The sequence below is a fragment of the Geotrypetes seraphini genome, chromosome 1 (genome assembly GCF_902459505.1).
Source record: "Geotrypetes seraphini chromosome 1, aGeoSer1.1, whole genome shotgun sequence".
In the NCBI taxonomy this organism is placed as follows: domain Eukaryota; kingdom Metazoa; phylum Chordata; class Amphibia; order Gymnophiona; family Dermophiidae; genus Geotrypetes; species Geotrypetes seraphini.
The window spans coordinates 401,824,502-401,840,049 of record NC_047084.1 but is presented as its reverse complement, the minus strand read 5'-3'; the positions used below and the strand labels follow the sequence as shown (position 1 = coordinate 401,840,049).

Below are 15,548 nucleotides of genomic sequence, written 5' to 3'. Positions count from 1 at the left end.
ACAGCCTATGGTAGTCAACATTTTTTTAAAATGCCAGTAGCAGCATGCTTTTTCTGCCTAGATATTCAGTGCCAGGTTATGGTTGGATACTGGCACCAGATATAATGCAGCCATCAGTAGTTATATCAGCTAGCAATACATTTAGACCAGTACTCAAATAACTACCAAGCTAACATTAGAACAATTCTAAGACTGTTTCACTATGTTATTAGTGGCACTATCCAGGTAAGTACTGCTGAAAATCCAGGTTTGACCTGGTGAGTGGGACTTATCCAGATAAGAACTACTGCTACCTGGATATCCCAATAAATATCATGCCCTTTGATTTCAACATTTATAAAGACCCTAATGAAAATGATGTAACTACACTGAGACCGATGAGTCTGACCTCAGTTCTGGGGAAAATGGCGGAAGCACTGATAAAAGAAAACATCGATGAACATTTTGAAAGAAACGAACTTCTGATAACCAGCTAACATGGTTTCTGCAAGGGGAGATCGTGCCTATCGAACTTATTGCACTTCTTCAAAGGAATTAACAAACGGATGGACAAAGGAGACCCCATAGACATCATAAAGGCGGAACTTGCAGCATATCTTGAAAAATTCAACATACTAAGTGACAATCAATCAGGTTTCCGCGCAGATCACAGCACCGAAACCATCATAGCCTCCCTTCTTGACCACCTCCACACGCTCTTCAGCCAGGGCACAAGTGCCCTGATAATACAACTGGACCTCAGTAGTGCCTTTGACCTGGTAGATCACACCATTCTCCTAGAATGCCTGGCACACATCGGCATTTCTGATCAGGTCCTCAACTGGTTCCAGGGATTCCTAAGAAATAGATCATACAAGGTTTGCAAAAACAATGCCTTCTCATACAGCTGGGACAACACCTGTGGGGTTCCTCAGGGCTCCCCCCTGTCACCCACCCTGTTTAATATCTACCTAGCCTCCCTAGGTAACCTCCTACACAACCTCAACCTCAAATTCTTTATATATGCAGATGATATCACAATTGCCATCCCACTAACCAATTTCTCAAAAGAACTACTTAACCACATCACAAATATTCTTAACCAGATCGAACTTTGGATGCTCTCGTTCAGACTGAAACTCAATCCCGACAAAACAAAATTCTTCCTAGCCACCCCCAATGACAAAATCAAAAACAACTCTATTCAATTGAAAGGAATTACTTTCCCTATTGAACCCACCCTAAAAATTCTGGGAGTCACTCTGGACAAAAATTTATCCTTAGAAAACCACACTGAACACATGGTCAAGAAAAGCTTCTCCGTACTATGGAAACTACGCACAATAAAAAAATACTTTGACGACTCCGCTTTCCGTCTACTGGTTCAATCTTCCATCCTCAGCACTCTTGACTACTGCAACATCATTTACCTAAACGCCACGAAGAAAACCACCAGGAGATTAAAATTAATCCAAAACACCGCCGTGCGTCTCATCTTCGGCCTAAAGAAATGGGAACATGTCATCCCCTTCTACCACCAACTACACTGGCTGCCATTCGATTCAAGAGTCCTTTTCAAGTTTGCATGCTTCTGCTACAAATCGGTTAATGGTGCTACTCCAAGCTACATCAACCCCCACTTTAACCTCTATCACATAAACAAGAAATCCCGTAGAACTCAACTATTCGCCTTCCCCTCGCTAAAACTCTGCCACTATAAAAGATTCATAGACAAAACCTTCGCCTACCAAGCAGCCAAGCTCAACACATGGCTGGCCCAAATGATCCTCGAAGCCCCCTCCTACTTCGACTTCAGAAAATCTCTCAAAACTTACCTTTTCAGCAAACAAGACCTCTAACGGCCCTACCCGCTCACATTTTCCTCTCCCCCCCCAGCATTCACCCCCCCTTTTTTCAGCTCCTCTCTTCCACGTCTCCAACAACCTCCCCCATCCTCGGTCAATTTCAGTTTTTACTTGTTACTGAACTGTTTTATTTTATTTGTTTGTAAATCTGCTAGATAACGCAGATCCTTTTGAATTGATGTAAACCGCCTAGAACTCACTGGGTATGGCGGTATATAAAAAATAAAATTATTATTATTATTATTATATATCTAGATTTCCAAAAAGTCTTTGACAAGGTTCCCCATGAATGCCTATTCCGGAAACTGAAGAACCATGGGGTGGAAGGAGACGTACATACATGGATCAGAAACTGGTTGGCGGGTAGGAAACAGAGGATAGGAGTGAAGGGCCACTACTCGGACTGGAGGAGGGTCACGAGTGGGGTCCCGCAGGGCTCGGCACTCGGGCCGCTGCTATTTAATATATTCATAAATGATCTAGAAACAGGGACGAAGTGTGAGATAGTAAAATTTGTGGATGACACCAAACTATTTAGTGGAGCTCGGACTAAAGAGGACTGCGAAGAATTGCAAAGGGACTTGAACAAACTAGGGGAATGTGCGACGAGATGGCAGATGAAGTTCAACGTTGAGAAATGTAAAGTATTACATGTGAGAAACAGAAACCCGAGGTACAACTATACGATGGGAGGGATGTTATTAAATGAGAGTAACCAAGAAAGGGACTTGGGGGTAATGGTGGACATGACAATGAAGCTGACGGCACAGTGCGCAGCGGCTGCTAAGAAGGCAAACAGAATGCTAGGCATAATCAAGAAGGTTATTACAAACAGAACAAAAGAAGTTATCCTGCCATTGTATCGGGCGATGATGTGTCCGCATCTAGAGTACTGCGTCCAATATTGGTCGCCGTACCTTATGAAGGACATGGCGTTACTCGAGAGGGTTCAGAGGAGAGCGACGCGTCTGATAAAGGGGATGGAAAACCTTTCATACGCTGAGAGATTGGAGAAACTGGGTTTCTTTGCCCTGGAGAAGAGGAGACTTAGAGGAGATATGATAGAGACTTACAAGATCATGAAGGGCATAGAAAGAGTAGAGAGGGACAGATTCTTCAAACTTTTGAATAATAAAAGAACAAGAGGGCATTCAGAAAAGTTGAAAGAGGACAGATTCAAAACGAATGCTAGGAAGTTCTTCTTTACCCAACGTGTGGTGGACACCTGGAATGTGCTTCCAGAGAGCGTAATAGGGCAGAGTACGGTACTGGGGTTCAAGAAAGGATTAGACAATTTCCTGCTGGAAAAGGGGATAGAGGGGTATAGATAGAGGATTACTGAACAGGTCCTGGACCAGTTGGGCCGCTGCGTGAGCGGACTGCTGGGCATTGCTTATGTATATGCTGGGAGGAGAGAAGCTGATATGCACGGACGGGGAGAGGGACCTTGGGGTGATAGTGTCCGAAGATCTAAAGGTGAAAAAACAGTGTGATAAGGCAGTGGCTGTTGCCAGAAGGATGCTGAGCTGTATAAAGAGAGGCGTAGTCAGTAGAAGGAAGAAGGTGTTGATGCCCCTGTACAGGTCATTGGTAAGGCCCCACTTGGAGTATCGTGTTCAATTTTGGAAACCGTATCTAGTGAAGGACGTAAGAAGACTTGAGGCGGTCCAGAGGAGGGCGACGAAAATGATAGGAGGCTTGCGCCAGAAGACGTATGAGGAGAGACTGGAAGCCCTGAATATGTATACCCTAGAGGAAAGGAGAGACAGGGGAGATATGATTCAGACGTTCAAATACTTGAAGGGTATTAACGTAGAACAAACTCTTTTTCAGAGAAAGGAAAATGGTAAAACCAGAGGACATAATTTGAGGTTGAGGGGTGGTAGATTCAAAGGCAATGTTAGGAAATTCTACTTTACGGAGAGGGTGGTGGATGCCTGGAATACGCTCCCGAGAGAGGTGGTGGAGAGTAAAACTGTGACTGAGTTCAAAGAAGCGTGGGATGAACACAGAGGATTTAGAATCAGAAAATAATATTAAATATTGAACTAAGGCCAGTACTGGGCAGACTTGCACGGTCTGTGTCTGTATATGGCCGTTTGGTGGAGGATGGGCTGGGGAGGGCTTCAATGACTGGGAGGGTGTTGATGGGCTGATTAAAGTCTTAATAGAGATTTCGGCAGTTGGAACCTAAGCACAGTGCAGGGTAAAACTTTGGATTCTTACCCAGAAATAGCTAAGAAGAAAAAATTAAAAATTTAAATTGAATCAGGTTGGGCAGACTGGATGAACCATTTGGGTCTTTATCTGCCGTCATCTACTATGTTACTATGTTCTTATGTTTTTATCATGAGAATAGACTCTACTGTATAGTGGTTGCACCTACAAAAACCTAAATAAATACATTTCGTGTTAGTCATGTATCTTTGTCTTGACTAGAATGTAAGCTCCATAGAGCAGGGACTGCCTCTTGCATGCTTTCATCCAACACTGTGTATATCAATTTACTCTTTAGAAATGATAAGTTGTAGTAATGTGGAACAGCATTTTAGAAAGGATGTACAGCTCAATCTCTTTGGCTCCTCTCTTCAGGGCAGCTCCATCGATACCGGGAGCTGCCCCAACGTGGAACAGCCCTCCAACAGCAGGAACAGGACATCGGGCCACGTAGGAGTCCAGCTCCGCCACCCGAAGCCCCCTGCGGCTAAATTTCTTCACCTCCTCTCTTCAGGGCAGCTCCATTGATACCGGGAGCTGCCCCAACACAGAACAACTCTCCCGCTGCAGGGAAGAGACTTCGGGCCGATTGGGAGACCAACTCCGCCTCCCGAATCCCCTGCAACTCAATCTCTTCGGCTCCTCTCTTCAGGGCAGCTCCATCGATTCCGGGAGCTGCCCCAATGTGGAACAGCCCTCCAGCAGCAGGAACAGGACATCGGGCCGCGTGGGAGTCCAGCTCCCTGCGGCTAAATTTCTTCACCTCCTCTCTTCAGGGCAGCTCCATTGATACCGGGAGCTGCCCCAACACAGAACAACCCTCCCGCTGCAGGGAAGAGACTTCGAGCCACATGGGAGACCAGCTCCGCCTCCCGAAGCCCCCTGTTACCTCACATTTGAAAAAAAAAATAAAAAAACCAACCCAGGAGGATCTGTCCCCCTCACCAAAACCAGCAGGACATTGGATATACCGAACAAACAAAACAGACAACACTTCAAACCAGTTCAGATCCCACACCAAAACCAACAGGACAGACGACACTCCGAACCCAAAACCAACAGGACAGAAGACACTCCGAAGCAATTGGACAGACGACACTCTGGTCCAGATCCCTACCCCCTGACAACAAAATGAAGCTAATCCCACAAACTCACACTAAAGCCACCCTACTGATAATCCTCCTCTTCTCCAGCTGGAAAGCAGTAGCAAATAACTTATCCTCCACACCCACTAGCTTCACTACAACCAATATCTGACACCACAACAGGAGAACCCTCATAACAAGAAACTCAAACCTCCATTCCAGCACTCAACATCCCATCACCATAACCTGGAGAAGCAGACCAACACTTCCCAAGACCAAACTCCAACATCCTCCTAAAACGCTCATCTACCCTGAAACTACTCACATTCATCAAACTGATATCACCACGCTAAAATGTGCCTACATAAACATCAGAGCCCTAGGACCAAAAACAGAACATATAAAAAACTGGATAAAAACCGAAAACCTAGACTGCCTTTTCCTCACGGAAACATGGTTAACCTCAGACGCAGACCCTAGAATAACAGAGGTATGCCCACAGGGATACAAAATAACAGTGACCTGCAGAGAGAAAAAAAGAGGGGGAGGACTAGCAATAATAATCAAGGACTCCCTAACCCTAAACATACTAGAAAAAACATCTACCACACAAATGGACTTCCTCGCCTGTCATCTCACAAGTACCACACTAAAAAACTCACTAAACTGCATGCTCTGCTACATAACACCAGGAAACTGGACCACAGTAAGACCTGAATTTGAAAACTTCATTTACCAAAACTCTTTGACAGCAGAATATAACAAGAGAAGCTCACATTCCAACTTCGTTTCCCCCCCAGTGAGAGGTTGTAAACTGAAAAAATACCATGAACATCTTCTCTCGCACCAAGCAGCATCATGGGGTAAAGACCTAGAACAATTGCTTTCGCCCACTACTTATGAGGAATTTAGGAAACGTCTGAAAAAACACCTGTTCCTAAAGTATCTAGACAACTGATCCTCTCTTCTCTCTCCCCTCTATAGCGATTAACTTGTTCTATTGATCACTCTCTCCTCAAAAATGGATTTCCTGTCCTATTAACCCTCTTTCTTCCTCCCCTCTTAAAGTCAATCAATTTGTACCTTTGCTTAATCTTTGTAAACCGCATAGAACTTCATGGTATTGCGGTTTATAAGCTATTATTATTATTTAAATTCTACTGCTTGTTATTTAAAACCCTACATGGAGACAGCCCATCCTACCTAAACAACCGCCTCATCCAAGCAATCTCAACCAGACATAGAAAAACGCACTCCCCATTCATACCCCCCCCCAATAAAAGAAGTAAAATGGAAAAAACTACATGATGGTGGACAGGGACAGGTTCTTCAGACTAAAAGGGACGACAGGTACGAGGGGGCACTCAGAGAAACTGAAGGGAGATAGGTTCAAATCAAATGCAAGGAAGTTTTTCTTCACCCAAAGGGTCGTGGACAAATGGAATGCGCTCCCGGAGGAAGTGATCCGGCAGGGATTGGACAGATTCCTGAGGGAAAAGGGGATCGTGGGGTACTGAGGGAGGTGCTGGGGTGTTGCATAAGTATAGACATCTCACCAGGTCGTGCAGGTGCAAGGCCGGAGGGTTAGGACATTGATGGGAAGATAGGACTTCGATGAGAAACCTAGGGGGCAAGGGGGCCCCTTCTGGTGATTAAGGCAGGTCATGACCTGTTGGGCCGCCGCGGGGGCGGACTGCTGGGCGGGATGGACCTCTGGTCTGACCCGGCAGAGGCACTGCTTATGTTCTTATGTTCTTATGGCCTCCTAGCCACTCAAGCCGCAAAACTAGACAACCAGATCTCTAACCTACTGATAAGCACCCCAGACTACAAGATATTCAGAAAAGAATTAAAAACCATACTCTTCAAGAAATTCTTGAAACAATCCTGACATGATCCACTCTTAACAACTCTTGAAATGACAAAAGATCTACTCTCTACAACTCTAGAAAGGACAAATATTCTTCCATTGTACAACATGAAAAAACAACAAATGATCCTCCTTAATTTCCCTTTCTTCATAATTTCTACCTACTCCTCCCCACTTTTTACCAATTAATTCAGACAAATGTCCTTCTCTTTACAACTCTTGAAATGACAAATGATCTACTCTTTACAACTTAAGTAATGACAAATGTTCTTCCATTGTAACCCCCTTTCATAAATCTTTTGTAATCCGCCTTGAACCGCAAGGTAATGGCGGAATAGAAATCTCTAATGTAATGTAATATAAGTCAATATGTATCCAGTGACACCTAAATAAGCCCAGAATTAACAACCAATTTACAACCTTTAACATCTAAATTATGGATATAGCTAAATCAGAACATGGATGTTAACGTGAATGCTGATGTTCTAAAATATATCACAAACAAAACAGAAACCAATCCACTGCAGACCATCTGGTTTGTATGCAACAGCACGGTTAATAAAGAAGTAAATCAGCCAAGTAGTGTCCACAAAACTCTCTATTACACCAGTATAGACGAGACTTGACATGAATTGTGTTTCTGCTTTAGAAGCCTACCTCAAGAGTCTAAAACTTGTGTCCAAGCTGGGAATTGCCCAGAAAGAATGCTTTCTATGATAAAGAAATGTCTCTGCAATCTCAGTATGAATAATCACATTGAGAAAGCGTCAAACATCTAGGGGAAAATAAAATTTTAAAAATATGACACTTTCTCAAAATGAGTGTCCATACTGAGATCACAGAGACATTGCTTTACATAGAAAGTATTCTTTCTGGGCAATTACTGGCTTAGACAAAAGACACCTGAGCCAGGCTTCAATAGATGAAACATGATTCATGTCAAGTCTGTGTTGGTGTAATATAGGGTTTTGTGGACACTATTGGCAATTTTGTCTCTTCGTCAACCCTGCTGTTGTTTCCTTCCCTAATTTCTAAAATGTTCTATGTGGCTGAATTTGCTGTAAGTAATAATCCAAGGCTCATTTGCAGTCCAAAGTATGAAGAGCCGTTTTTCCAGGGTGAGAATGAGGCTTGGGGAAAAAAACACTGGAAGCACAATCGATAGATTAATATGAAATTCAGTGATTACCTTTGGGAGGAACTTTATCATGGTAAAACACTGTAAAAGTTGGGTCCGCCACCAGCATTTGAAGCTCACTCTCTTGACGAGGAGAAACGGCCAGGGACAAAGCCCACCTGGTTCGGATGAATAAGAGCAGGGACTACCTGTGCCAACCATCACACTAAAATAGCAGTGAGAAGCTTCATGACCTGATTGAGTAACGAGATAGGTCTATAAGACCCTACAAACTCGGGGTCCTTGCCTGGCTTAGGAAGCACCACCACATGGGCATGATTCTGTTCCGGGAGAAGCCGGTCAGCGAAGTGCATGTCCGTGTGAAGGAGTCTGGGACTGGTTTTCCTAAGTGTTGAACTAAGTTTTCTCTTTAATATGTTTAGCTGCTGACCTAACTTATCTGATGTTCTAGCCTGCCTGTACTGGGTGTTAGCTTGGACATTCTAACTTCTTATGGCTATCTCATCATAAACGACATGTAACAGAAAGACAGCAGGGCTTAGATAAGTGACCTGCTAATGACCTGCTAGTGTGAGCTTAGCACCAATGATTGTTAAGAAAAGTAACACGTGAAAAGTTTTTTCTAGAATTCAGTTGTATAGCCAGAAGAATGTATAAATATCTCTGTAACGTCCTGTTTTCAGGACTTCTGAAGTCAGCTTGGAGCTCAGGAGTCACATATGTATGCTGATAAAACCTGTTGCTTTCTTCAAGTCTCTAAGTTTTGTGGCTTCCCAAAGTGACCTTTCACGCGTACATAGCACACAAAGCAGGCCCGACATGAGGCCTCAAGATTAGCATGCGCTAAATGCTAACATGTCCATAGAATATAATGGGCGTGTTAGCATTTAGTGCGCCTTAATAAAAGGACCCCAAATTTAGGAGCTAACTGCTGACTGCTTTTAGTGTTAAACTCAAAAATTCCATGCTGGTCCATGTATGGGCACCAGCATAGCTGATTAAGTGTGAGATTCAACAACAAGGGGCACTGAATAAAGATAGGACTGACTTTTATATGTCCTATTTATGCAGTGATCTTAGTTGTTTAAGTGATAAGATATCAGCATTTAACCAGACAAATGCTGACCATCCCTCGAATGCCTCACAAATAGCTGGTTTTCAGTTCAGCACTAACTAGTTATTATCAGTGAAACTAATTGATTAAATGCCTCTGAAAATTAATGGTAAACCTAAGTAGGCAATTTAAACAGCCAAGGGCCATTTCTGGCCTGTTAAATTGCTTTCAATGTCAATCTATCAGGTTTTTTGTAATATCAGACTCACAGATTTGTCCAAGACCAATTCAGCTACTAGACATTGTAGCCTGTCATGGGTAGAAATCCTTCATTTGTCCCTGCCAAGGTTAAAACTGCCCCAGGTCCTATGAGTAGGAACAGTCCTTTGAATAAGAGTCGGTGAGGGAAATGGAGAGTGGGGTAGAAGGCAGGCAGAGGTGCAGCCCACAAAGAAGATTTCTACCTGGAATAAATAGCCCTATACTCCTGCCCATTATTCCTTTTGTAGGAATCCTGAACTGAATCTCTGTAAACCCCAGAAAATATTTTTGGATACAAATGGGGTTAACAGAGGAGGTGTGTCTCGAGCCACATGCTGTGCACCCAATAAGAGTGAAAGCTCACCAAGCAGGAAAAGAACAGAGGGAAGGTAAATTAGCCCCAGCCATGGTGTGCTGGGAGGAGCAGCTTAGAATGCCGGAGAAAGTGATGGAGTCTGGGACTGGTTTTCCTGAGTCTTGAATTACGTTTTCTCCTTAATAAAATGCTGAATTATGTTTAATTGCAGACCTGACTTATCTCATGTTCTAACTGGGTGGTGTAGCTTGGGTGTTTTAGCTTCTTATGGTTATCTCAGCATACACAATATTGTATTCCGCCCTCCTGGACATGTAACAGAAAGACTGCAGGGCTTAGATAAGTGACCTGCTAGTGTGAGCTTAGGACCCATGATTGTTAAGAAAAGTAATTCATTAAACTAAACTAAACTAAACTAAACCTTAAGTTTGTATACCGCATCATCTCCACAGTGCAACAATAGGTATAAAAAAAATTTTCAATAGATTTTATGAGTTGATATTGAAAGGTCACTTTGGGCAGCCACAAAACTTAGAGACTTTAAGAAAGCAACAGGTTTTATTAGCATACGTATGCGACTCCTGAGCCCCAAGCTGGCTTCAGAAGTCCCGAAACCAGGAAGTTACAGAGATATTTATACATTCTTCTGGCTATACAACTGAATTCTAGAAAAAACTTTTCACGTGTTACTTTTCTTAACAATCATGGGTCCTAAGCTCACACTAGCAGGTCACTTATCTAAGCCCTGCAGTCTTTCTGTCCAGGAGGGCGGAATACAATGCTAGAAGTAAAATTTTTTTTCTAGCATTCAGTTGTATAGCCAAAAGAATGTATAAATATCACTGTAACTTCCTGGTTTTGGGACTTCTGAAGCTGCCAGCTTGGGGGCTCAGGAGTCCACATATGCTGAATAAAACATCTGTGCTTTCTTCAGTCTCTAAGTTTTGTGGCTGACCAAAGTGACCTTTCAAAACCAGGCTTCAGGAAACAAAACAGAGGCTTGTAAGGGAGAAAAGTCCCTGCTCCTTCTTGCCCAAGGAACTCTGCTTCCAGGGAGAACCAAGCTGGGAAAGTGCAGTTTCTTAAGCCTAAATTAGCAGGGAGAGAAAGACTGGGGACGGAAGAAATCTTGAGGCAGTTCCTAGCAACGGTTTATCCCCACAGTCAGAAGGCAGTGAGAAACTGGTGGAAGTTGATTACTCAATGGAGTTTGAAGCCAGTGAGCCTGTTTTCAGTGACCCAGAGATTGGCGTTGAGTGGATGTCTGCTGAGGAGGATAGCCTATATGAAGGTATGAGTGAATAAAGCTCTATAAAGTGAGAATGGTTGTGTGAAAGTAAAAGTAGTTGGTTCTAGGTTATAAAGTGTACTATGAATGTAAGTTAACAGAGTTCCCTGAGAGACCAAGAGGATTTGGTGGTGGTTTGTTACTTAAGGAAAGGGGAGTGTAAAGCTGGGAAGCTTGCCCTTATCACATTGCACTTGATAAGGGGATTTGGGGGAAGCAGGGCAGGATTAATTCTTCAAGGGTCCCTGGGGGGCGTGCTATAGCCTGGAGAGGCTATAGTCAGGAGTGCTATAGCTTGGAGAGGCTCAAGTACTATTAGGAATCACAGTGCTATATGGAACTGAGCAGTGACCAGTTTAAATGACTATTTGAAGTGGTTCTAGTACTGGGTGGCCTTGCGGCCAGGATTGAGATAATTGGGCCAGGCTTACTATAGGCAGCCGCCTCATTCAGATGAGGATTGAACTATTTTTGTGCTAAAAAGTTTATTTTTCTTTCTTGAGGCATATGGCCCAGGTAAAGACAGTGCAAGAACTATTTGAGCAATATTGCCTGGAATGTGAGACTGTGAAGAGAAGACTTGTGGCTGAAATAAAGCACTTTTTTTCTTTTACAACTTATGGTGTTAAGAGTGTTACTAAACTTAACTGGGAAAAGTTCGCCACTACTGGTACTCCATGGAGACATGGGATACAGCTCTTATGGCGGGAGACAGGGAGCGCCTAGTGGCCTCTCACAGCCCTGCTACAACATCCACCCACATATATAGGCATACATATAAGAGTTGGAGTTTCCATTAAGCCCTAAAATATTGAAAAAAAAAAAGTTTAAACCTATGTTTGTTTGTGATATTTACCTGCAGACAGTGCTTTGGTGATGGAATTAATTTTTCTTTCAATTTTTTAGCATCTATAAGTAGCAATCCTAAATTTCTCTTTTGCTGAATACCAGTTGCTTCCTTGAGCTCCCTATGATATTTCTCCAGTTGTTCACCGAAAAATGCAACACCTGTATTAAAAAAAAAGAAAGTCATATTAGTTCCATTAAAAATATTGTACATGAACAATGTTCAGTGCTTAGTTACATTGGGGCCTTTCTTCAAGTCTCTAAGTTTTGTGGCTTCCCAAAGTGACCTTTCATTTGGCGCCTGAACAGGGACTTGAAGGTCTTTTGGCCACCGGCTACTTGATTGGTCACTTGATTGGTAAGAAATGGGCATAGCGTGCCCTTACATGGATCTTTCCTACACACTAAGACCATTTCTTGTGTGACCATAAAATTACCTTTTTTCATTATTTATGGTATGGCCATTCACTAATGTTAGCATTAGTGTCCAGCCATTTAAAAGAAAAACTGTGATGCACTTACTACCTCCTATTTAGGAGGCTATAAGGGCTCCACTTTTAACCATATTAACCATGTGCTTACCAGTTAGTGCATGCTAATGTGCACATACTAACTGGTTTCTTCCTCTTCCCCCCAAATAAAAAAAAATTAAATACTGTGTGCTTAGTATATGCAGATGTCAAAACTAACACAGGATGCTTTAACATATGCTTTAAATGTAAAGTGTTACAACAATTGATGAATTCTGCGGCTAGTTTAATTTTGGGTATCTCACATAGGGAGCACATTACTCTGGTATTAAAACAACTGCACTGACTTCCAGTGGCTCAAAGGGTTTGTTTTAAGATGTTATCAGTTATACATCAAAGTTTATATAGATTTGTGCCAGTAAATTTTCAAACTTTGTGGGAGGTGTATAAACCGAGGAGGGCACTGAGGTCAGAAGGCACCATGAGACTGACCTATATGAAGGAGAATACTGTTCGGTATGTTAAATCTAGAGCAGCAATGATGTCTGTAGCGGGAGTGAAACTGTGGAATTACTTCCCTGGCATCCTGAGGACCTTTTCTTACCAGTTAAAGTTCAGGAAAATGATAAAGATTGAACTATATGTTGAGGCCTTTTTTCTGAATTCTTGATGTGGATTTACTTGAACTATGATTACCCAGATAGTGGTAGAAAACTGGAACAATCTTCTGGAGTCTGTCATAGGGGAAAACACCCTCCAGGGATTCAAGACAAAGTTAGACAAGTTCCTGCTGAACAAGGACATATGCTGATAGGGCTAGTCTCCATTATGGCGCTGGTCTTTGACCAGAGGGTCGCCACGTGAGCGGACTGCTGGGCATGATGGACCACTGGTTTGACCCAACAGTGGCAATTCTTATGTTCTTATGTTACGTTCTTATAACTCAATGAATATTGATAACATATTACTTCCTCAGATTTTTGTGGTTGCTCCAAGAGTGTTATATTAGTATGTGATATACTGTAACCAAAATGTTACCTATGCTGTCTTGAACTATTGTGAATACTTTTTTTTTTAATTGTTAACCGCTTAGCTTTACATGGTCTAGAAATTTTAGAAATAAATAAATAAACAAACATATCTTGCATTAGGTCATTTTTGTTATGTTAGCTTAACACAGTTTAGAAAACAGGCCCCAATGTTAGCTAGGTTGAAAGAACATGAGAGATCCATTGAGTCCAGTTTTCTTATGATTATCTAACAGCTCATAAGATAGTAGAATAAATAGGGTAGTAAGTTCTAAGCTTTTGATGGAATTAGGTTATTATAAAGAGCCATGGATTAGGATAGGCTGGAGTGGGCTTTGATGGCAACTCCAGTAGTTAGAATCTAAGGACAGTACTGGGCAGACTTCTATAGTCTATGTCCCAGAAATGTCAAAGAATGCCAATACTCATGAATTAATTATGATTATGACTGTTAGGCAGACTAGATGGACTGTTAAGGGCTTTATCTGCCATCATTTACTATGCTACTATGGATTTGATATACCATCTTTCTGTGGTACAACCAAAGTGGTTTACCTTTATTATATGCAAGTAGTTACTCTACCTTGTGAGCTCATAAAGCACAGTTACTTACCGTAACAGTTGTTATCCAGGGACAGCAGACAGATATTCTCACTGATGGGTGACGTCACCGACAGAGCCCTGGTATGGACCACTTTTAGAATTTAAAAGTTTGCGATAGCCTGAACTGCGCATGCGCCTTTCCACCCAACGAAGGCGTGAGGTCCTTCAGTGAAGATACGTCACCTAAGAAGCCAACCCTGGGAGGTGGGTGGGTTGTGAGAATATCTGCCTGCTGTCCCTGGATAACACCTGTTATGGTAAGTAACTGTGCTTTAATCCAGGACAAGCAGGCAGCATATTCTCACTGATGGGTGACCTCCAAGCTAACAGAGAGGGGATGGTGGGAGTGTTGGCCAAAGAAAATATAATTTGAAATACAGAGTGGCCGAAGTGCCCATCCTGTGGAGAAAAATCCAAACAATAATGAGAAGTGAAGAAATGATCTGAGGACCAGGTGGAAGCTGTACTGAGTTCCTCAATGATGTAGCTGTAAGGAAAACAACAAAAGCTACCAGAACTCGAACTCTGTGGACTGCGACACGATTTCCCCGTGCCAGTCCAGTCTGAGTATAGCAGAATGAGATGTTGAAAAGCATTCCCATAAATATAGGATACCCTAACTTGACTGGACCAAAAGAAATAAAAAGTTAGGGAGAAAATCGCTGCAGCTTTGACCGGTGAATTAAGGAGGACAAAAACTTGCTTACATTCCAAAGTATACAAAGCAAGTTCTCCCGTAGGAGAATGAGGAGTAGGAAAAAAAAACTCAGGTAGAAGAAGTGACTGAGAGAGATGAAAATTGACCAATTGTACCACCTTGTCATGATGAAAAACTAAGAAGGATGAATCTGCTACTAATGCTTGTAACTCACTGACCCTCCTGGCAGAGGTGAGAGGAATAAGGAAAACCACATTCGAGGCAAGAAACTCAAAAAGAGTTGATGCCATTATTATAAACAAACTGGAAGGGACTACAGGAAGAGCCCAAACGACATGAGGAGACTGTAGAGATGGTTTCACAGGGAAAACAATTCCATCATAAACCTGGAAACTCAGTGGGAAAGGTTATAGCCCAAATGACAGGGGAAGGAATGAGCTGCTGTTAAGAATCTGGAAACCAGAGGATAAGCAGAAAGAGGTTGATCTCGACTGACAAAAGGAAAAAAATGCAATAGCAATAAAAAGAAGTCTAAGAGATATAGACTCGAGACTAGAATCAAACAAAAGAAGAAAATAATCCAAGATCAATTCCACCCACCAGCTAGGAAGGTGTAACATACAGATAAAAAAAGACACAAGGAGAAAAAACCTAAACCACTTTTGATGGTAACATGGTTGAGTGGCTGGTGTCCAGGAGACATCCAGAAATGAACAGGCTGAGAAAGATGTAAAAGAAATGTATGCAGCCCAAGATAAAACCAATGTAGATTGGAATGAATCAAAGATTCCTGAGTCGAAGTGAATCTAGTAGGACATATTAGAAGAAGTAAGGCCTCCCTAAAACTGAGTTGAAGAAAAAGGAAGAATC

At 42.4% G+C, this 15,548-nt stretch overlaps 1 protein-coding gene across 1 annotated transcript in view; it reads right to left on the bottom strand.

The window, feature by feature from the left end:
- Nucleotides 1–15,548, bottom strand: part of LOC117347325 (dynein heavy chain 6, axonemal-like) — a 2,502,256-nt gene that overhangs the window by 2,089,546 nt on the left and 397,162 nt on the right. The window contains 1 exon segment of the mRNA XM_033918113.1: nucleotides 11,930–12,081. Coding sequence (XP_033774004.1) covers nucleotides 11,930–12,081 — 152 coding nt within the window.